Here is a 24,705-nt window from a genome sequence, read left to right on the forward strand (position 1 = left end):
AGGTTCCATGCCAGCTTAGAGCCCAATGCAGGGCTTGATCTTACCACTCTGAGATCATGACCTGTGAAGAAATCATGAGTCAACCAGTCAACTCAACCAACTGAGCCACCCAGACACCTCTCATATATTTACTTCTCATACACACACCAGGGATGTGTGTTTAAGTTCGTAATTCTTCTGCATGTGATATACACATATATGGTAAATATCAAATTTCATATTTTTATATTGTTATAAACAATTTTTCAGCACTAATTATTTAATGGTATCTCATTTCCTACTTTATCTTCAATGCTACCTCATGTACTTTTTTCAACTGTGCACATAACTTTTCCTTGTCTGTATCTTTTTCTTTTTCATTTTGCTTTGTCCATGTTCATCTATCATTTTGTTTTAATTAACATAGCATTAAATAAGGTCTTAATAATCTCCCACGTTTGCTTCTGCAATAGCAATAAAACTATTGGCTTTTGCAATTTAGGATCCTATTTTGTAGGTTATACAATAAAACCTGGGATATGAATTGGAATTAAATTGGCTCACTGAAACATTTTAGGATTAACTGACATCTTTATAAGAACCAATAGTTCCAACAAAATTTGGAGTTTTCAAAAAATACTGAATAAGTTATGTAAGTTCCAGGTAGATCTTGTCTATTTCTGTTGGTTTTACTCACAAGTGCCTTATTGAGTTTCTATTGTCATTGTTAATGATATATTTTTAAAGATTTTTTTTCCATTTATTAATGATGTTTAATGTAAGTGTTTTTGCAAATTAATGCTACATCAGTTATACTAATACTATTTCTACTAACTGGTTATTAAGTTATTTTTTAAAACATTTTATTTATTTATTCATGAGAGTCACAGAGGCAGAGACATAGGCAGAGGGAGAAGCAGGCTCCCTGAGGAGACCCTGATGTGGAATTGGATCTCAGGACCCCAGGATCACAATCTGAGCCAAAGGCAGACTCTCAACCCCTGAGCCACCTAAGTGTCCCTTAATTATTTTTTATTTTCTATGTTGTAGGGGCAGGTAAGGCTGCCCTACAATGGACCACATTGGCATAAAGATTTATTTTGAGTTAAAGTGATCAAAACCCCTGCAACTCTTGATCTCAGGGTAACGAGTTTAAACCTCATATGGGGCTTAGGGCTTACTTAAATTAAAAATATATTTATAAAAGGAGGGCAATTGGCTGGCTCAGTGGGTGGAGCATATGAATCTTGATCTCAGGGTCCTAAGTTCAAGACCCACATTGGGCGTAGAGCTTATTTAAAACTAATTGAAAATAATTTTTAAGACAGTAATGGAAACCCAGCAGATGCAGGAAAATCTCTATGTCTCCCCCTCAACTGCATAAATTTATAATGGAAAAGAATAGAGCTATTAACAGAGGCTCCTCTTTCCCTAAGGAACTTAGCTGCATAACAAATATCTTTCACTTTCTTGCTGATGAGCTTTCTCCCTTTTGTATCACAGGCCCTCCTCCTCTCCTTACCTCATGTAAGTTTCATGCTGCCTCATAGTCTTTGGGATTTCCCATCTGTGGATTCCCCACTCATATGCCTGTTAAATTTGATTTCCTCCTGTTAGTCTGTTTCGTGTCAATTTGATTCTAAGTTCAACTAAAAAGACCCTAAGGCAGAGAAATGTCTTCCTTTCCAATAATATAGTTGAACATAGAATCAGAAAAAAAAAACTTTTTTCAGTCTCTATCTCTTCCCTGTGGTCATCTTTAATGTGCTGAAATATCTCCACAATGACACTTAAAAGAAGTGATGAGTAACTGCTTTGCTTTTGTGGTTTTCTAAAAGACTATTAATATCTCCAAGTTAAGAATGATGTTTATGTAAGTCCTCTCATATATATGCCAAAGATTGTTTTTATCATGAAAAAGTATTGAATTATAGCAAATGTGCTTTCCACTTTGGTTGTAATTATGTTCTATTTCTTTAATCTATTGTTTATAGCAAATTACATTTAATTATTTTTCTTTCAAAGGAAAACTACTATTTTATTGTGAAACAAACTCAATTTGATTATCTCTATGAGTTTTATACACTGATTTGGTTTAGTGCTGTTTTAGGATTTTGCAACAATTTTCATAAATGAGATTGACTTTTTCCTTTCTTAACATATTCTCATCTAATTTAGGTCAAGGTAATTAATTCTACTTTTACTGAAAGAAATAACAGTTCCTTTTTTCTATACCATTTAGCAGAGTTTGCATAAATTATAATGATCTCTCTCTCAAAAGCTTATTATTTCTCTCCTGTAAAACTATCTGCCTTTTGTGTTACCCACATGGGAAGATTTTAAATAACCTACTGATTTCATTAAAAACTTTTACAGCTTTATCAAACTGCAGAATCAATTTTGCCAATGTTAATTTTATCTCATACATATTATATATAAAGTGTTTAATTGTTCTATTAGCTAAAGATTATCACCTAATCATTATCTCTTACTGATTGAATAGACTGATTGTAGATTCACTGATTAAAGTTGTTTTTCACAAGCTCAGGTTCAGTGAATTAATATGAGTGACTGATTTTTTAGATGTTTCCCTCCAGAGTGTTTTTTGTTTTCTTTAAAGTCTCACATGTGTATTACACTAATAAAATTATTATTTATTATTATTACATTCTAAAGAAGCCCCAATACTTATTTTTAAATATTTTTTTTACTTTTATAATAGCATTAAACTTTCAGAAAAATTGCAAAGATAGTACAGAGAATTCCCATATACCCCATCTCGTTTCCTGTATTAACTACTTGTATTAGTATGACACATTTGTCACAATGAATGAACTGATACTGATTTTTGTTAAATGAAGAATATACTGTATTCAGATTTCCTTAGTTTTTACCTAATATATTTTTTTCTGTTTCATTATCCCAACCACGATACCATATTACATTTAGTCATTATGTCCTTTTTTGAAATTCTATTTAAAATCAATTAATTAATATATAGTGTATTATTAGTTTCAGAGGCAGAGTTTAGTGATTCATCAGTTACATATAACACCCAGTGCTCATTGCATCATATGCCCTCCTTCATGCCCATCACCCAATTGCCCCATCCTCCCACCCAGTTCCCCTCCAGAAATGCTTAGTTTGTTTACTAGAGTTAAGAGTCTATTATGGTTTGTCTCCCTCTCTGATTTCATCTTATTTTATTTTTCTTCCCTTCCCCTATGATACTCTGCTTTGTTTCTTAAATTACACATATGAGTGAAATCATATGAAAATTGTCTTTCTCTGACTTATTTTGCTTAGCATAATACTCTCTAGATCTAGCCACATTGTTGCAAATGATAAGATTTCATTTTTGACGGCTGAGTAATATTCCATGGTGTATGTATATATGTGTATATATACATATGTATACATATGTGTGTATATACACACAACACACACACACACATATATATACACATCTTTATTCATCTGTTGATGGGCATCACAGCTCTTTCCTTATTTTGGCTATTGTGGACGTTACTACTATAAACATTGGGGTTTAGGTGCCCCTTTGGAATCACTATGTTTGTATCTTTTGGATAAAAAAAAAAAACCAGAACATTAAGACATTTGTTGATTATATTGCTATTCTACCATAAGATTTGATGCTTTTGTTCTGAGAACTAGAAAGAAATATAATGAGTGATATTCACAAGGAAAGTAGAGAAAAGGGCCTATTTAATAGGAGCAAGATGGGTATTAGACAGACATATATCATAAATGAAGTATTTTGACCACAAATGGATAATTGTTTAAGATAGGCATATGATGATTCATCATAGAACTTTTATTTTGTATACAGCTTATAATTTACTTAATTATAATTAAAAGGTCATCTGTATACACATATGTCGAATTACTTGTATGCATTTATATGTATACATATGCTTACATGTATGTGTATATATTTGAAAGATATCTTTGTATAGCTCTAACTTATATGATACAGCGTAATTGATTCTATTCAAATTTATAGTAGCACATGCACAAAATGATTAAGAAGTTAACATTTTTTTCTTTTTTTTTTCCCCACACAGTACTTACAACCATATTTTAGGACAATTTTTCATTTTTAATTCAGAAAGAGATGATCTAATCTTACCATTCATTTCTCAAAACTCTGGGAAAATTCTTATGACTGAATTGATCATTTAAGTCATAAAATCACATTAATACCTTGCAGTTTTTTCACCACTCTGTGGAATTTTCTGTGCTGTGATAAGGTGGAAGTACTGTGGTTTGTGTTATGCTTCTTCATAAGGTGAGATTACAATAACATTTGTCATATCTTTCTCAGGAATCAGAATTGACTGTACATCTCCAATTTTGGTTCTAAAGTGATAACTTAGGACATGTCTAAATTTTTCAGTTGTATAGGAGAATTTTATCCACAGGAATCAAGACCTTCCTTCTTTGATCAGGTGTGTTTTTGTGTGTGTTTGTGTTTCTAACAACTGTTATTCAAAAAAATGAGAAATTTTTGAGGTTTCAAACTCAAGAAAGTTTCCAAAAATATTTACACCATAAGATAATTTTAATTGCTTCTTAAGTGTTTGAATTGCTTCTTACTTCTGAGATATACACTGTTGTTCACTGTATTCAATAATGAGTAGGCAGGATATACTTACTGAAGAATAAGAAGTTATGATGCTGCTGTAAGATGGAGTCTTGTCATTAAACAAAACTAGAAGAAAGAATCTTCATTTGAGATTAGAGGATTGAATTTCCATTTGAATTCTCACAAATGAGTTTTCTGCTCCTGTACAGGGCACTTACCTTCTGTGATACAGAACTTTATTTGCAAAATGAAAAACATGTTGTTGCTTCCTACTACCACGATCAAATATGAAACAGCTTTTTTTTTTAATCTATGCACTATGTATACTTACTAGCCATTTTTTTTTTCTGATAGCTCTTCTGGACATTATAAGATGTTACTATATAAATAAATATGAGATTATTTTTGCTAATAATGATGGTGATGATAACTTATAAATGATGATAATGTTGACAGTATAGACAGAAGTTGAATTAATATGTACTGTAAAATGTACTGTAAAATGAAAAAAACATTTTAAAAAATCCATATATCTTACTCAAATTTGCCTTGCAAAAAAAATTGTCACCAAATAAAATAAAATAACTATAAATGGAGAACTATGTGTGTGTCATTCAAGGTCAGTGATGGAAAATATTTTTGATTAAGTAATTTAATATGGGTGAATTAAAAATACCCAGTGTATTTTTGAAATAATTATTTATTATTTTGTAACCAAGAGAAATGTAAAAAAATAATTTTCCTGGCTTTATATGAACTCTTATTTTCATTTTTTCCCCTTTGTATATATGAATGGGAGAAATATTTTTGTATTGTCAATTTTCTAAGGAAGATATAGATCATGTTCAAAATGAAGATTTTGGATTAATCTTTAGGGTAAACAATCATAACTAAACAATGAAGTTGGTCCGAGATCGGTGGGCTCATCACAGCATGGGTAAGTACTTTCTATATATATATTTTTTAATATTTTATTTATTTTTTCATGAGACACACAGAGAGAGAGAGGCAGAAACACAGGCAGAGGGAAAAGAGGCAGGCTCCATGCAAGGAGCCTGATGCGAAATTTGATGCTGGGAACCTGGTTTCACTCTGAGCCAAAGGCAGATGCTCAACTATTGAGCCACCCAGGTGTCCCAGTACTTTCTATATAAATGTGCAATTTGGTCTGTGCATAATTTTAAGATACTAAGAATTTGATACAAGCATACAAGCCATAAGAAAGCAAATTATTCTGATTCTTATGTTCATTTCATGTTATATTTTTAAATGGATTTTTCAAAACTTGAAAGCTTTTCCCTCCTTTGTTTCATTAAACACCTAAAGTAAAATCTTTCACAATTTAAGATAGCCTGAAACAGTGACAGTATAAGGATTTGCAGTTAGAAGAATTTTAATCAAATATCATAATTTTACCAGTCTTTAGCTTTGAGATCTGGGATGATCCACAGCTTCTACGTGCTTAAGTTTCCCTTTTCTACCAAATGGAGATATGAAACATGCTATATTTAACATGAGTAGATTTCTATCTCTGGCATTATATTAAATACACAATATGATTTTGGCCACCTATAATATTCCATTTCTTCATCCATAAAGCAATACCTACCCTCTTCACATGTTTGATAATTAAATTACATATGGTGTGTATAAACAATATTTTAGTTTAATTTTAGGTATAAAAGATAATTAGTACTAACATTTTATTATAAAAAGTTTTTACATATTTAGTAATGATTGTTATTTCAGGAAGAGAGCATATTATTTACTTCACTTTTAAAAAAAATACTTATAATAAGCTGTGTTGATATCCTTTGTTCTTTTCTTTTCTCTTCCTTCCTTTTTTTTATAATTTGTAAAGTTATTAATTTAGCAAGTGTCGCTCTATGAATTAAACACATGTCTAACTCCCTAAGCCCCTGTCCTTGTTACTATACACTGTCTCCATATTAATGATAGATTTCATTATACATTAAGAATTAACTTACTTTATAAGATCTTACTAAAGATATTTCAAGAGAATAGATATAATTTTATTCATATTACAAAGTGCAAAAATCATAACGAAGTAATATAAAACAAAGTTACTTGATGTTATACTTTTAAAAGATATGAATAGTATGACAAGTTAAATTGTAAAAAATTATGACCCAAAAGACTGAAAGGCTCTGATTCTTATTGGCCTGAATTGTTTTTCACCAGAGATGAATGAAATCCTTAATTATAACTCTGAACCGGTAACACATGGTACTTCTCCACAAAGGCAAAAGAGAAAGCCTACATTAATCACCAGCAAATGTGGAGAAAACTGTAAGTTCAATATTTCATTTGTCTTCTCTCAATATACTGAAATGAATCTTGGAATATATGATTAGATAAGTGATAAGCATTCAATTTTATCCTGATGAAGAAAGCAGAAATGAAATTAATTCTAATATAATAACGGAATATATAATAAAATTAGCAGAAACTGTTCAGTTTAGGGTTTTTTCGTGTCATACAAATGAGATTATCACTAACATAGTAATGACAATTGAGACAGCAGTTTCTTGATTTGTTTTCACGTTTTTATTTAAATTCCAATTAGTTAACATACAGTGTAATATTAGTTTCAGTTTAGAATTTAGTGATTCAATACTTACATACAACACCCAGTGCTCATCACAAGGGCCCTCAGTCTTGATCACCCATTTAACCCATCTCCCCAACTACCTCCCCTCTGGTAACCATCAGTTTGTTCTCTATAGATTAGAGTCTGTTTCTTGGTTTGCCTCTTTTTGTCCCCTATAGTCATTTGTTTAGTTTCTTAAATTCCACATATGAGTGAAATATGATATTTGTCTTCCTCTGATTGATTGATTTCATTTGGCATAATACTCTTTCATAATATATATGTATATATTATTCCACTATATATTGTATACAATATATATAAAATGAAAAGATAAATGTCCATTGACTGATGAATGGACATTCGGGTTCTTTTCATAATTTGGCTATTGTTGATAATGCTGCTATAAACATCAGTGGTCACATCCCTTCAAATTAGTATGTTTTTAGCCTTTGGGTAAATACCTAGTAGTGTAATTGCTGCATGATAGGATAGTTCTATTTTTAACTTTTTGAGGAACCTCCACACTGTTTTCCATAGTGGCTGCACCAGTTTGCATTCCTACAACAATGCATGAGGGTTCCCCTTTTTCCAATTCCTCGCCAACATCTGTTGTTTCCTCTATTGTTCATTTTAGCCATTCTGACTGGTGTCGGGTGATATCTCATTGTAGTTTCAATTTGTATTTCCCCAATGATGAGTGATGTTGGGCATTTTTCATGTATCTATTTACACATGTCAACAGATGTCTCTTTGGAAAAGTGGATATCTCTTTGGAAAAATGTCTATTAATGTTTTCTGCCCATTTTTAAAGTGGATTATTTGGGTGTGGAGTTTTCTAAGTTCTTCATAGGCTATGAATACTAATCCCTTATCAGACATGTCATTTGCAAATATCTTCTCTTATTCCATAGGTTGCCTTTCAGTTTTTGTTGATTGTTTCCTTCACGATGCAGAAGCTTTTTATTTTGATAAGTTCCAGTAGTTTGTTTATGCTTTTGTTTCCCTTGCCTCAGGAGATGTACTAGTAAGAAGTGGCTATGGCCAATGTCAAAGAGGTTATTGACTCTGTTCTCCTCTAGGATTTTCATGGTTTCCTGTCTCACGTTTAGGTCTTTCATTCATTTTGAATTTATTTTTGTGTATGGAGTAAGAAAGTGGTCCAGTTTCATTCTTCTGCATGTTGCTGTCCAGTTTTCCCAACACCATTTGTTGAAGAAACTGTCCGTTTTCCATTGGATACCCTTTTTCTGCTTTGTCAAAGATTAGTTGACCATAGAGTTCTGGGTTCATTTCTGGGTTTTCTGTTATACTGTATTGATCTATGTGTCTGTTTTTGTGCCAGGACCATATTGTCTTGATCACTACAGCTTTGTAATATAATTGGAAGTCTGGAATTGTGATGCCTCCAGCTTTGCTTTTCTTTCCCAAGATTACTTTGGATATTCGGATCTTTAATGGTCATATACAAAATTTAGAATTGTTTGTTCTAGCTCTGTGAAAAATACTGTTAATGTCTTGCTAGAGATTGCATTGAATGTGATACAGTAGCTTCAAAGGGAGCACTGAACAACTAACTGTAAGGAGGAATAAATAGAAATGGAAACAAAATAGCCAAACTGTGGAAGGAGCCTCGGTGTCCAACGAAAGATGAATGGATAAAGAAGATGTGGTTTATGTATACAATGGAATATTACTCAGCTATTAGAAATGACAAATACCCACCATTTGCTTCAACGTGGATGGAACTGGAGGGTATTATGCTGAGTGAAGTAAGTCAGTCGGAGAAGGACAAACATTATATGTTCTCATTCATTTGGGGAATATAAATAATAGTGAAAGGGAATATAAGGGAAGGGAGAAGAAATGTGTGGGAAATATCAAAAAGGGAGACAGAACGTAAAGACTGCTAACTCTGGGAAACGAACTAGGGGTGGTAGAAGGGGAGGAGGGCGGGGGGTGGGAGTGAATGGGTGACGGGCACTGGGTGTTATTCTGTATGTTAGTAAATTGAACACCAATAAAAAAATAAAAAAAAATAAAAAAAAAAAAGTAAATGGGAAATATCAGAAAGGGAGACAGAACATGGAAGACTCCTAACTCTGGGAAACGAACTAGGGGTGGTAGAAGGGGAGGGGGGTGGGGAGTGGGGGTGACTGGGTGGCGGGCACTGAGGTGGGCACTTGACAGGATGAGCACTGGGTGTTATTCTGTATGTTGGCAAATTGAACACCAATTAAAAATAAATTTATTATTAAAAAAAGAAATGGAAACAAAAGAGAAAGGAAATATAAAATATCTTTCAGAATTTTGTTCTTAAACAGTGTGAAAGCAACAACTTGATTGCCATTCACAGAAATGTTTCAGAATGCACTGATGAAGATAAGCATTCTGTCTTTTATAAAGCCAGAATATCATTGAAAATAGTGCCTGAAATAGCTCACACAGAAAGGAAAACAACAGATTCTTCCCACCTATGAATTTTTATTAAATGTTAAAAAATAAATGATTATTAAATAATATCACTTTATAAGAGTTGATTATAGGAATGGAAATGTACTGTATGCAGTAATCAAAGGGGAAAGATTGTATTATCATATACATAATGTTGAAAAAGTTTTGGATAAAAAGTCATTGAGTTCTTAATTAAAAAGAACTTAATATTTAAGACCTCTAAAATATAAATACTGTTTTTCAAATGTATATTTATTCAGAAACTATCATTATACTTACTGACAAATGATAGCAGCATTTTCATTAGAGTTAGAAAAGGCAAGAATTTTTACTATCATTGCTGTTGTGTAATATTTATTGTTCTGCTGGTGTTACCAACATGAATAATCAAGAAAAGGAAAAAAAGCAAGTAATATGAAATTAGAATAAACAGGCAAAATGAACATTATTTGAAAAAAATTGTGATTTAAGATATTTTTTAAAGCCCTCAAAAGCTTCATTCAAAAATATGACAAATAATAAGGAAATCTGATATGAGGACTTGATTGCAAATAAAATATAAAAATCAATTGCTTAGGGTGCCTGCGTGGCTCAGTGAATTAAACATCTGCTTTTGGCTCAATTCATGATCCTGGGGTCCTGGGATCCATCCCTGCACAGGGCTCCCTGCTAATCGGGGAGCCTGCTTCTCCCTCTGCCTGCCACTTCTCCTGCTTTGTGCTGTCTCTCTCTCTCTGTCAAATGAATAAATAAAATCCTTTTAAAAATCAATTGCCTTACTAACTACAAAAACAAGAAAAATGTGATGAAATAAAAATGCCATATACATAAGACCGAAAATTTTTTTAAAAGACAGAAGTAAACTTTTTGATTAAAAACTCAAGAAGTAAACCTATTGAAGTTCTATTGATGAACATAAAATAAGATGTATAATGGGAAAAGACATTTTAAAGATGTAAATTATCTCCCGATATTTATGCATTTAATGTGACTCTATTGAAAGATTAATTACCATATTTTAAAAGTAGCAATTTCTTGAAAAGCATATTTAAAGTTCTTTTTTTAAAGTTCTTAGGGTACATAAGGAATATAGGAATAAGTGAAAATACATATAGGAATGTATTACATGCTAAAAATGTTATTTCATATCAATGAGAACACGTTGATTTATTTAGTAAATAATATTAGAAAAATTTAGTGCCAATTTGGGGACAAATTATAACTTTGAATTTCTGCCTCATTTATTACACACACACACACACACACACACACACACACACACAGACACAAATACCAAATAGGCCAAGTAAAAAAGGAATCCATATAACATGATGACACATGAGCATAATTTACTTTATAAACTTAGAATAAAGAAGACAATTTATTCATACTCAAAAAGAAAATCAGCCATAATAGAAAGTTTGATCAAGTTAACCAATACTCATTTCAGCACCTCTAAGGTTTCATAATGTTAAAGCAGAAATATCTGAAATGTGTATTTGCAAAATATATAGTAAGGAATGAACTAACATTCTTACCCCAAAATGTAAGAAAGAAACCAGCTACTCAATACAAACTCAAGACAAGAGAAGTCTCCAGAGAAATAAAATAAATACATTATTTCACCATAGTAAAGGATCTCAATCTTATTCACAAAAGGAAAAATAAAATAAAAAATATTGCTTAGAAGATTGATACATTTAAAAATGTGAATAATACTTAGAACAGATGTGAGCAAACAGGCTTTTACATTTATTTTTGATACTACATAAATTGGTATTTCTTCTTTAACTTAATCATTACAAAAATTTTAAATGCAAATACCCTTGACTCAGCAGTTGCTCTGTCAGGGATCTCTCCTAGAGAGGTGCTCAAAAATATGCACAGGTATATATAAAGTGTTATTCATATTGTTATATCTTAATAGCAAAACTAAAAAATGGTTTAAATACACATTGGAAAAAATTAAACGTCTCTCAATAGATTTTATCCATCTACCAATGAAATACAATGTAAACAACTATTTATAAAATTTTGACTTTATAAGACATGATATTGAATAATCACAAAAGATATTTTCTTAAGTGAAAAAAATCACAGAATATTTTGCACAGGTTCTTAAATGTGTTTTAATAAAGGGATCTAGGGGAGCTGTCTGTATTTGTTGTATCTACATGAAAAAAATTCAAAATTATAACTATGAATTATTCTAAGGAGGGAACTGGAGAACTTTAAGAGAGAATATGCATTTCTATATAGACTTTCTTTTTTAAAGATCATTTACAAGTACCTATATTACTTGTTTTGAGAAAAATAATTAAGGTAAAAGTATTGATTATCACTCATCCCATTAAAAAACATTCATAATGTCTATATCAAACATGAACATATCAGAACTTATTAATCCTTATTTTCTATTATTTCTCACTCTTTTTTTTTTCCCTTGGGACAGCATCTCCACTTTTCGTAACCTGTTCCATTGCTATAGCTATGGGGATCCATTTCATCATAATGGTAATGATATGCGGTGCCATAATCATCAGATATTGTAAGTGATAGTAGAGGAGTGGATAGAGAATTCTCCATTTAACAATTGTAATGCATTACTTTGATCAGTATTCAGAAGCACAGAAACATAAACTAGCAATATTATACACATTCTCAAGTTTCTGCCATTCTTGTAAAAATGTGTTAACTACTTTGGTTAGGATTATGTTACTAACCACATAAGCCCTTTTATTTTATTTTATTTTATTTTTATAAGCCCTTTTAATAATTTTATTTTTTTATTATTGAAATGCCCTTTACATACAATGTTATATTAGTTTTAGGTGTGCAATGTAGTGATTCATAATTCTATACATTACTCAATGCTCATCATCTGTCACTATACAATGTTATTATAACATTATTGACTATATTCTCTATGCTGTACTTTCTATTTTCATGATTTATTTGTTTTATAGCTGGAAGTTTGTACCTCTCAATCCTCTTAATTATTATTTTATTAGCATTATTCAACCAGGAAGCTCCAATTTCTTTGCAAGGTATGTGAAAATTTTCTAATATTTTTTTTAATTTTCTAATATTTTTAAGTAAAAATTATATGTATCTCTATATGATTGGGTATTAGCATGTATCCAATAGTGTAAACAAGAGAATGTATGAGAAAATGATTACTTCTTGTCCATAATCCATATATTCCAATTTTTTTTTACTTTTTTATTTTTTAACAACAAGAATGCTTCCAAAGAGCAAAAGATATCTATTTTTGGCATCTCTCTCTGTATACATAAATGTGTAAAGATATGTTATTGGAAATGATCAAATTGATTTATCTGGAATGTTAGAGTTGGAATAAAAAAGTATTTAACCTATCTAGACAAAATCTGCTATAATGTTCAGATTTATACAGAATTAATAATATATTCTTTCTTTCTAGAAAGTTATTGTGGTCCGTGTCCTAAAAACTGGATATGTTATAGAAACAGCTGTTACCAATTTTTTAATGAGAGTAAAAGCTGGTATCAGAGCCAAGCTTCTTGTAGCTCTCAAAATTCCAGTCTTCTGAAGATATACAGCAGAGAGGACCAGGTTGAGTATATGTTTTAATTTCCATTCCTATATTTAGTCCTAACATATGAGACAACTCACTGCAATATAAGTCTGAAACATAAGAGAGGCACTAAGACTCAGATATATCCACCCTAAAACTTTCTGCATCAAAAATAAGAAAGCACAAGGGCACCTGGATGGCTCGGTTAAGTGTCTGCCTTCAGCTTAGGTCATGATCTCAGGGTCCTGGGATTGAGTCCGCATCAGGCTTCCTGCTCAGGGGGAGTATGCTTCTCCCTCTGTCTCTGCCCTTCTCCCTCCCCTCATTTGTGTGCTCATTCACTCTTTCTCTTTTTCTCTTGCTTGCTCTCTTTCTCTTTCAAATAGGTAAAATCTGTTTTAAAAATTAAAATTAAAAAATAAAAGAGAAAGGAGAAAAAATGAGTGGGAAATATCAGAAAGGGAGACAGAACATGAGAGACTCCTAACTCTGGGAAATGAACTAGGGGTGGTGGAAGGGGAGGTGGGCAAGGGGTGGGGGTGACTGGGTGACGGGTACTGAGGGGAGCACTTGATGGGATGAGCACTGGGTGTTATTCTATATGTTGGCAAATTGAACACCAATAAAAAATAAATTTATAAAAAAAAAAAGAAGAAGCTGTGGTATATGTACACAATGGAATATTCCTCAGCCATTAGAAATGACAAATACCCACCATTTGCTTCGACGTGGATGGAACTGGAGGGTATTATGCTGAGTGAAATAAGTCAGTTGGAGAAGGACAAACATTATATGGTCTCATTCATTTGGGGAATATAAAAAATAGTGAAAGGGAATAAAGAAGAAAGGAGAGAAAATGAGTGAAGATATCAGTGAGGATGACAGAACATGAGAGACTCCTAACTCTGGGAAACGAACAAGGGGTAGTGGAAGGGGAGGTGGGTGGGGGGTTGGGGTGACTGGGTGATGGGCACTGAGGAGGGCACTTGATGGGATGAGCACTGAGTGATATGATATATGTTGGCAAACTGAACTCCAATTAAAAAATAAAAATTTAAAAATTTAAAAAAAATAAAAAATAAGTAAAAAATAAATAAAAATAAGAAAGCACAGAAATTATAGGTATTATGTACAGTGTTTAAGTGAGAAATAGGCTAGAGGACAGAATGCATTTCCCCAAATGTGGGGGGAAAATGATTAAATGATTATGGCTTTGTATTTATTAAAATTCTGATTACTGATTTTATTTATGGTCTCCAACAGGATTTCTTTAAATTGGTAAAATCATATCATTGGATGGGACTAATACAAATTCCAACAAATGGATCCTGGCAGTGGGAAGATGGCACCATTCTCTTGCCCAATCAGTAAGTCTGTAATAATAGGTGTCTATTTGTGAATTTGTCCCTAAGCTATCCCTATGGTCATTCAATTATCATATGTTACTTCATGCAATGCCAGGATGTTTCCATATTCTAATAGATTCAGCAAAATACTCTAAAGACCTAAGTTTAGGAGATTGTGAAGCAGAGCAGCCAATACCAATAATAATGACTGATATTAATTGTTTACTATGTGCCAAGTACTGTGCAAAGTACATCTAATCCTATGACTATGCCCATTTTACAGATAAGGAGACTAAGCAGAGAGGCTAGGTATCATATTCTTTCTTGAAGTTATCATCTGAATTGTTGAGGTATAATTACATTCAATAAACTGTACATATTTAAAGTGTACAATTTGAAAATTTTTGAGAAATGTATACATCCACAAAACCATTAATAACATCAAAATAATTAACATATTTATCACTTGCAAAACTTTCTCCTTGCACCCTTGCAATAATTTCTCCTCCCTACCCCTTTATACCTACCTCTTCCTGTCCCCGGGCAACTAACCACTTTCTCCCACTGTAGATTAATTTGCATTTTATGGAATTTAAAATAAATGAAGTTCTGTTGTATGTTCTGTTCTTATGTCTGGTTTTTTCACTCAGTATAATCATTTTGAGATTCAGTCACCTCATAGCATGTATAAAAAATAATTTATTTTATTCCTAAGAAATATTCCATTTATAAGTGTAGCTCAACTTGTTTATCCTTTCATCTGTTGATGAATATGTGAGTACTTTCCAGTTGTTGACTATTAACAATAAAGCTACTTGCTATGGATATTCGTATACAACTCTTTACATAAACATATGCTTTCTTTTCTCTTATATAAACACCTAGGAGTGGGATGGTTGGGTAATATAATAGGTATGTTTGACTTTCTAAGAACTGCCAAACTATTATCCAAAGTGACTATGCCATTTTACACACTCTCTGGCAGTGTGTGAAAGTTCTAGTTGCTCTACATCCTGGTCTACACTTGCTACAATCAATCCCTTACAGTTTAGCCATTCTAATGGGTGTGTAGTATCTCATCGTGAATGTAACTTGCACTTCCCTAATGAAAAACAATGATGAACATCCTTTTTGTGCTTATTTACCATTTATTTTTCAATCTTTTATTTCATTAGTTTCTGCTCCCACTTCCACTGTATTTCTTTCAGCATTCACTCACATAGGCTCCTCATTCGACCTTCAGCTGTATTAAAGGACTCCCATTTGCCTCACCCCTAAAAAAGAAACCATAGTTTCTTCAGTGAAAACTGATCTTTTGATTTTATTTTTTTCTAATAGAAGCAGTCTGGCTACTAATATGTGAAATAATTTAGCAATAGCCTCACATGGTTTGAGATATTGTGTTTTCATTTTCACTCAGTTCAAAATAGCTTCTAAATTCCCCCTTTGCATTCTTCTTTGATTCATGGATTATTCAGAAGTGTGTTAGTTTCCAACATTTGGGAATTTTCCAGATATTTTTCTTTTACTGAGTTCTAATTTAGTCCCATTTTATCAAAGAACATTCTTTGTATGACTTGAATCTACTTAAACTTATTGAGATTGGTTTTAAAGACAAAACTATGGCCTATCTTTAGAAATGTTCTATCTGCACTTGAACAGAAGATATATTACTCCCTTCTTGTGTAGAGTGGCCTATAATTTCAGTTAAGTCAAATTGGTTGAGAGTGTTGCTCAAGCCCTCTATAACCTTTCTAATTTTCTACTTTTTCTATCAATTACTGAGACAGGTATTGAAATTTTGGACTATAATTATAGATTTATGCATTCTACTTGCATTTCAAACAATCTTTTCCTAATATATTCTGAATTTCTATTGATAAGTTACTGGATTGTTACATACTCTTAATGAGTTATGACTCTTATCATTATGTAATGAGCTCTTTTTCCATAATGACATTTTGTGCTATGAAATTCTATTTTATCAATTATAAATATAGCCATTCCAGGTTCTCTTTGATTAGTGTTAATGTGGTCTTTATTTTACATTCCTTTATTTTTAACCTGTGTGTGCATTTATATTAAAAGTAAACCTCTTGGGGTGCCTGGGTGGCTCAGTCTGTTAAGTGTCTCCCTTCAGTTTAAGTCATCTCAGACTCCTGGGATCAAGCCCCATTTGGGCCCCTGCTCATCGGAGAGCCTGCTTCACTCTCTGCCCCTCCCAGCACCTGTGCGTGCATTCTCTCTCGCGCGCGCTCTGTCTCTCAAACAAATAAAAATCTTTAAAATAAAAAGTAAACCTCTTATAGACAGAATACAATTGGAGTCATTTTTTTCATCTAATCTGCCCTTTTATTGGGAAGCTTAAGACATTTACTTTCTGTAATTATTTACATGATTAATATGCCTTCATCTTGCTATTTGTTTTTAGTCATACAATTTGCTGTATATTCCTGCTTTCTTTCTCAATCTTTTAAAAACATTTTAGGGATCCCTGGGTGGCACAGCGGTTTAGCGCCTGCCTTTGGCCCAGGGCGCGATCCTGGAGACCCGGGATTGAATCCCACGTCGGGCTCTCGGTGCATGGAGCCTGCTTCTCCCTCTGCCTGTGTCTCTGCCTCTCTCTCTCTCTGTGTGACTATCATAAATAAATAAATAAATAAATAAATAAATAAATAAATAAATAAATACATTTTAAGTTATACTAACATGTTATCTCTTTTCTTAGCTTTTAGCTAGTGCTATTTGTTTTTGTTTCAGCTTGCTCTGTAGCTTATTGAATATATCTTTAAAAAAAATTTTAAATTCAACTTAGTTGGGATCCCTGGGTGGCTCAGCGGTTTAGCACCTGCCTTCCGCTGGGGGCGTGATCCTGGAGTTTAAGGATCCAGTCCCATGTCCGGCTCCTTGCATGAGGCCTGCTTCTCCCTCTGCCTATGTCTCTGCCTCTCTCGCTCTTTCCTGTGTCTCTCATGAATAAGTAAATATATAAATAAAATATAAATAAATAAATAAATAAATAAATAAATAAATAAATAAATAAATTCAACTTAGTTGACTTATAGTGTATTGTTAACTTCAGGGGTTGTTCAGTTGCATATAATACCCAGTGCTCACTACATCACATACCCTCCTTAATGCCCATCCCCAGTTATCCCATCTCCCCATCCTCTAGCCACCCCATTTGTTCCCTAGAATTAAGAGTCTCTTATGGTTTATCTCCCTCTTTGTTTTTATCTTATTTTCCTTCCCTTCCCCTATATTCAACTCTCTTGTTTCTTAAATTCCACATACAAGTGAAATCATATGGTATTTGTCTTTCTCTGACTGACTTATTTACTAACCAGTATTATATCACTTATGTATATGATAGAATTCTTCCAATGGTATAATTCCCTTTCTCCCTTACTAAACTTTGTGCTATTTTTTCTAACTCTCTTGATATATAATTAACATATAACATTATGTAAGTTTAAGATGTACAATTTGATGATTTGATACACATATGTATTGTGCAATGATTATCACATAAAGGTTAGTTAATATATTTATCACCTTCAGGTGACCACAATTTGTGTGTGTGTATGTGTGTGTGTGTGAAAACATCTAAGATTTACTCTCTTAGCAACTTTCAAGTATATAATATAGTATTGCTAACTATGGTCAAGATAGTATACTAGATATATTACTAGATAATATATTATTAGATATATATTATTAGATAATATATATTACATACATCAGGTTGCTCATTTAAGATCTTTTCTCTCCATGTAGGCATTTATACCTATAAAATTTGCTCTTAGAACTGATTTCCTGTATCCCATAGGTTTTGGCATGTTCTGTTTTCATTTTTTCATCTCAAGACACTTTTTGATGCCCTTTTTGATTTTTTATTTATCCTTGAATCATTGGTTGTTCAGGAGCATGTTGCTTAATTGCCATGTATTTGTGAAATTTTCTGTTTCTCTCTCTTTTTTTAAGATTTTATTTATTTATTCATGAGAGACACAAAGAGAGAGAGAGAGAGAGGCAGAGGCACAGGCAGAGGAAGAAGCAGGCTCCATGCAAGGAGCCCAATGTGGGACTCGATCCTGAGTCTCCAGGATCGCACTCTGGGCTGAAGGCAGCTCTAAACCACTGAGCCACCTGGGCTGCCCCTCTGTTTTTCTCTTGTTATTGATTTCTAGTTTCTTACTATTGTGGTCAGAAAAGATTCTAGATATGATTTTTAAACTTAAATTTGTTAAGGCTTGTTTGGGGTCAACATATAATCTATCCTGGAATGGGTAATCTGCTTCTGTTGGACTGAATGTTCTGAATATGTCTGTTAGGTTCATTTGGTCTATTGTATTATTCAGATTTACTGTTTCCTTATTAGTTTTCCCATGATCTCTTCAATGTTGAAAGTATGATATTGAAATCTCCTATGTTATTATATTGCTATCTATTTCTCCTTTCAATTCTGTTAATATGTGCTTTATATATTTATGTGCTCCAACATTGGGTGAATATATACTTAAAATTGTTTTATCCTCCTGATTTAACTGACCCCTTTACTACAATATAGTGATCTTCTTATCTTATATAAATGATTTTGACATAAAGTTTATTTGGTCTGATGTATCTGTAGTCACCCCTGTTATCTTTTGGTTATCATTTGCATGGAATATCACTCTCCAATCATTCACTTTTGGCTTATATGTGTCCTTAGAGTAAAGTAAGTCTCTTGCTTGCAGCATATTGATGTATCTCATTTTTAATCCATTTAGCTACTCTGTAATACATATTTTTCTCTACTTCTGGCTACTGTAATAACTTTTCTTTATAACTGGATTTGATTTGTTTATAAAATGCCTTGGATTAGTATTTTTTTAAAGATTTATTTATTTATTCATGAGAGACACAGAGAGAGAAAGAGGCAGAGACACAGGCAGAGGGAGAAGCAGGCTCCATGCAAGGAGCCCAACGTGGGACTAAATCCTGGGACTCCAGGATCATGCCCTGGGCGGAAGGCAGACACTCAACCACTGAGCCACCCAGGTGTCCCAGTTTTTGTTTGTTTGTTTGTTTGTTTGTTTGTTTGTTTTTCGTATTTCTTATGCTTGCATTTTGTTGAGACTCCTGGATCTATGAGTTTGTAATTTTCAAGAAAAATTAGAAAATTTACTACCATTATTTCTTCAAATATCTCTCCTCCTTCATTTCTCTTTCCTCCCCCTCAGAAACACTACAATTACAGGTACACTAAGCAAACTGAAATCGGGATGAAGTTAACTCTATGTTTTTCTTTGTGTTTCATTTTGGATATACTCTGTCATCCTGAATTCAAATTTGTTTATCTTTTCTCCTACAATGTCTAATGTCCACTACCCTCTCAAGTTATAGTTTATCTCAGACATTGACCTTTTCATTTTGGAAGTTTGATTTGGCTGATTTTTTAATCTTCTATGTATTTCTTTCACTTTTTTGAATATCCAGAATTCAGCCATGATAGCTGACATAATGTCCTTGTCTGTTCATTCTAACATCTGTGTTAGTTCTGGGTCAGTTTTGATGAATTTTTTTCTTATTATGGTCATACTATTTTGTTTTTTTGCTTAACATGTATTTTCCTATTAAGTTTCATAGACTGTGAATTTCATCTTTTTGTTGCTATGTATTTTTTATTTATAAAACATGAGTTTGTTTGTTTTTTCTTAGACACAAATAAGTTACTTAGAAACAACTTGATCTGTTTTGGCCTTGCTTTTAAGCATTATTAGGATGTTCAGTCTAGAGGCACCTGAGTGGCTCAGTCAGTTAAGTGTCTGCCTTCAGCTCAGGTCATGATCCCAGGGTCCTGGGATTGAGCCCTGCTTCAGGCTCCCTGCTCAACAGAGAGTCTGCTTCTCCCTCTCCCTCTACCCCTCTCTGCCACTCATATTTTCTCTCTCTCAAATAAATAAAATCTTTTTTTAAAAAAAAGGATGCTCAGTCGACAATTAATTATCCTCTATTACTGAAGCAAGACACTTCTAAGTAATCTACCCAAAGTCTTTTGAAATATGAATTTTTACCATATGGCTGGTGAAAATGGGCATGATTCTAGACTATGTGCAAGCACTAGGTAATTTCTTCTTTGTTCTTGGGTACTTTTCTTATGTACATTAATCAATACTCTGCTGTATACTCAAGTGAGATGTTCTGCATATCCTCAGTTTTCTTTATTTGTTCAACTCTCTCATATCAAGTACTGTGGCCTGTGAACTTCAACTGTCTTGGTTTTTCTGGACTCCCAGATATACTATGTATTCTGTTTCTATAGCCTGCTCTTTTAACCACTTGATTATACAGCTCAACTATGTACAGCAGAACCAAGTGACAATATCCTAATGCTCATAAAGCTTATGAATATAGCCTTACTCCTTTGGAGTAGGATATCTAATAGCTAAGGAAGCTCTCTTAAAAGGTTGTTTATAACACTTAGAACACCTTACTTTTCACTACATCACTTAATAATTTCAACATTTTAGCACAAAGTTCAGGAATAAAACCCAAGTGGCTTGTCACCTTTGCTGCCCTTCGTCTCATAATAGCAAAGAGGAAACAGAAATTGTCTAGACTATAAAAGTTTGTAATTCCTTATTTCAAGTATATTTTACTTATTTGAACCTTTAATTCTGTGCTACGTAATAAAAACATCACAACATATTAGTGCTAATGTTGGGTTAATTAGGTGCTTTCTTTCTGTCATACACAGTTTTAAGTACTCTATGTATATCTTCTCATTGAGGACTCTTAAAAACCATGTAATAGGGGTCATTTTTAACCTAATTTTGCTGGTAAGAAACAGAGTCTTAAAGTGTATAATAATTCACCTAAGTTATAAAATGAGTAATAGTTGTGTTAGGAATTCAAATAAATGTCTTTCTTACTCTATAGCCAGAATTATCATTAAATGACTAATAAAAAATCTCTTCTCAAAGGACCGAGTGACTCAGTCAGTTGGGCAGAGACTCTTGGTTTCAACTTAGGTCATGATCTCATGGGTCCTGAGATTAAGCCCCACATTGTGCTCTGCACTTAGAAAAGAGTCTGCTTGAAGATTTTCTCCCTTCCCCTCCACCACTTTCTCTCTCTCTTTAAAATAAATAATCTTAAAAAAATCTCTCCTCACTAATTCTGAAGTTTACTTTGCTTCTCTAATGATTAATTGGCAGGGATCGATGCATAACCCTTTACCATCATCTGTTTCTTTCAAACCTCCCCTTATGTTTATTGTCACAGGGACTACCTACCCTACCTCATTATATATTTGGAATCTGGAGGCCCCAGTATACCTTAGAATTGACCTGGAATAACTTTATTTCTGTATGGCTTAAAATTTTATTTTTAATAAAAACCAGTTTATTCTGTAGAAACACTAATAAAATTTGTATCACCTTATCTTAATATTTTCCACGCTGCAAGTATAAATTTTTGTTTTAGAAGCAAAAGCAAAACAGCTAGCAAAATAAGTTTCAGTTTATGCATGTGATAAATGTTTGTAAAAGTGTTACTCAATTTCCAGGAACTATGCAGAGATAATGATAGAGATGAATAGGATACAGATCCTTCAAGGACTTCACGCTTCGGTCAAATATATGATTATAAGCAAATAAGTACAATCCAGGGTAATTAGCGCTCTAGCAGACGTGATACAAATGGCATGGGAAAACACGCAGAAACTGAAAGATACAAAAACAAAGTGAGATTTAAAAATAAGGCTCTATAAACATTGGGGTGCAGGTGTTCCAGCACTTCACTGCATCTGTATCTTTGGGGTAAAACCAAGCAGTCCATCAAAAGAAGAATGCATAAAGAAGATGTGGTTTATGTATACAATGGAATATTACTCAGCCATTAGAAATGACAAATACCCACCATTTACTTCGTCATGGATGGAACTGGAGGGTATTATGCAGAGTGAAATAAGTCAATCAGAGAAGGACAAACATTATATGGTCTCATTCATTTGGGGAATATAAAAAATAGTGAAAGGGAATAAAGGGGAAAAGAGAGAAAATGAGTGGGAAATATCAGAAAAGGAGACAGAACATGAGAGAGGGTGACAAAACATGAGAGACACCTAACTCTGGGAAATGAACAAGGGGTAGTAGAAAGGGAGGTGGGCGAGGGGTTGGGGTGACTGGGTGATGGGCACTGAGGGGGGCACTTGGGATGAGCACTGGGTGTTATGCTATATGTTGGCAAATTGAAATCCAATAAAAAATTAAAATAAATAAATATAAAAATAAGGCTCTAGTGTGCATAGTCTGAAAGCAACCAAGAGCAGTTAATAAAAATTTCTTAATTTTTCCCTATGTTAGCTAGTGTTTTCTATATGGACTGAGTTTCTTCTCTTGCCCTCCTGAATACATACTATCTGACAATGATCTTTCTTTATGTTATTGTTTAAATTCACATTGATGCATCCTCACTGTTTCCTTGACCTTCATTTTCACACCTGTTCCTGGCAGAAGACAAATCACCAGCTTCCGAGGCAAAATATATATACATATATAACTATTTCTACATGGAATGCCTACACACACACACACACACACACACATTATGTATGTGTGTGTGTATACACACACACGTAATTTATAAGAGAATTTTACAATTTTTATTTGCTTACAAAGTAAAGTTGCATATATCAAAGGAGATTGTTTATTTTTGCATAAAACATGACATTTTCTGGTTTCTAAATTGAATTTTAAATTCATTTCTAATCTATTCACTTAAAAAAACCATTTTAAAACTTTCTTTTCATCCAGGTACATATATCAAAAGATTCCAGACTTCTGAAACTAATTTACAATGTAGGAAAAAATAGTGACATACAATTTATAATAGAATGAAACTTTTGCACTGAGGGGTGCACTTGATGGGATGAGCCCTAGGTGTTATGCTATAAGTTGGGAAATTGAACTCCAATAAAAAAGAAAAAGAAAAATAAAAAGAATGAAACTTTAGCTTTTATAACTGAGTTGGCTATATTTTGCATATCTTTTAACAAAGAAAGACAAGGCATGGTCTTAAAACCTCCTGAGATGATATTATTTCAAAACCTATATTTAAATAAATTTTATTGCATTTTTATATTTATATATTAACAAAGTCACAAATATAACATATCTTTCTCTCTAATCTAGACTAACAATGGTTGAAATGCAGAATGGAACCTGTGCAGTTTATGGATCAAGTTTTAAAGGTTACACTGAAAACTGTCTAACTCCAAACACATACATCTGCATGCAGAGGATTGTGTAAAAGCTTATGACTTATAAAATATAAAGGATTCAAAAAACAGAAGCCATTTTTGGGGTGCCTGAGTGGCTCAGTTGGTTAAGCGTCTGCCTTCAGTTCAGGTTGTGATCCCAGGTCTTGGAATCAAGCCGATGGGGCTTCCTGCTCAGCTAGAAGTCTCCTTCTCCCTCTGTCCGACCCCTGCTCATGCTCTCTCCCTCATTCTAATTTCTCTCAAAAAAATACAATAAAATAAAATCTTTAAAAAAAAAGTGCCATTCTCTGAACCTCCTCTGTGAAGAAAACTTCCAGAAGAAAAGTCTGCCAATAGTTATTGAATTATTTTTCCATCTATAATGTGACACAAAAATAACCTTGCAGGGAAATAAAGGTCAATAATTAAATAATTCATCTTCTATAAGAATGTTTTGTTTAATTTTTGTAAAATTTCTTGTAATGAACAGATTCATTTTTATATTTAATAAACTGTTGATGAAATCCAGGGTTAGGGAGGGGCAAGACGGCGGAAGAGTAGGGTCTCCCAATCACCTGTCTCCACCAAATTACCTAGAAAACCTTCAAATTATCCTGAAAAATCTATCAATTCGGCCTGAGAATTAAAGAGAGAACACCTGGAATGCTACAGTGAGAAGAGTTCGCGCTTCTATCAAGGTAGGAAGACGGGGAAAAAGAAATAAAGAAACAAAAGGCCTCCAAGGGGGAGGGGCCCCGCGAGGAGCCGGGCTGAGGCCGGGGCGAGTGTCCCCAGGACAGGAGAGCCCCGTCCCGGAGGAGCAGGAGCTGCACCAACCTTCCAGGGCGGAAAGGGGCTCGCAGGGAGGTGGAGCAGGACCCAGGAGGGTGGGGATGCCCTCGGGCT

At 33.2% G+C, this 24,705-nt stretch overlaps 1 protein-coding gene across 3 annotated transcripts; it reads left to right on the forward strand.

Moving 5' to 3' along the window:
- On the forward strand, positions 1 to 24,097 carry KLRK1 (killer cell lectin like receptor K1). Of its 3 annotated transcripts, none has more exons than XM_077871083.1 (9): positions 1 to 201; positions 4,325 to 4,448; positions 5,461 to 5,522; positions 6,788 to 6,895; positions 12,103 to 12,198; positions 12,617 to 12,697; positions 13,093 to 13,244; positions 14,470 to 14,573; positions 23,732 to 24,097. In XM_077871083.1, exons 3-9 carry the CDS (start codon positions 5,483 to 5,485, stop codon positions 23,847 to 23,849), a joined length of 699 nt encoding a protein of 232 aa, XP_077727209.1. In that variant the 5' UTR covers positions 1 to 201; positions 4,325 to 4,448; positions 5,461 to 5,482; the 3' UTR covers positions 23,850 to 24,097. The 3 variants fall into 3 exon arrangements, with proteins under 3 accessions (XP_077727209.1, XP_077727211.1, XP_077727210.1); XM_077871085.1 differs by having other exon boundaries at positions 11 to 201; positions 12,662 to 12,697; XM_077871084.1 differs by lacking the exons at positions 1 to 201; positions 4,325 to 4,448 and adding an exon at positions 4,210 to 4,288.
- Positions 24,098 to 24,705: the final 608 nt, after the last annotated feature.

This window comes from Canis aureus, chromosome 25, assembly GCF_053574225.1.
Source record: "Canis aureus isolate CA01 chromosome 25, VMU_Caureus_v.1.0, whole genome shotgun sequence".
In the NCBI taxonomy this organism is placed as follows: Eukaryota; Metazoa; Chordata; class Mammalia; order Carnivora; family Canidae; genus Canis; species Canis aureus.

What these genes read in the sequence shown, in the direction of transcription:
- KLRK1 (XM_077871083.1), top strand. Translation starts at nt 5,483, where the DNA reads ATGAAGTTGGTCCGAGATCGGTGGGCTCATCACAGCATGG. An exon ending in GTGGGCTCATCACAGCATGG is followed by an intron (nt 5,523 to 6,787) that starts GTAAGTACTTTC and finishes GTTTTTCACCAG; the next exon opens with AGATGAATGAAATCCTTAAT. An exon ending in AGCTCCAATTTCTTTGCAAG is followed by an intron (nt 12,698 to 13,092) that starts GTATGTGAAAAT and finishes CTTTCTTTCTAG; the next exon opens with AAAGTTATTGTGGTCCGTGT.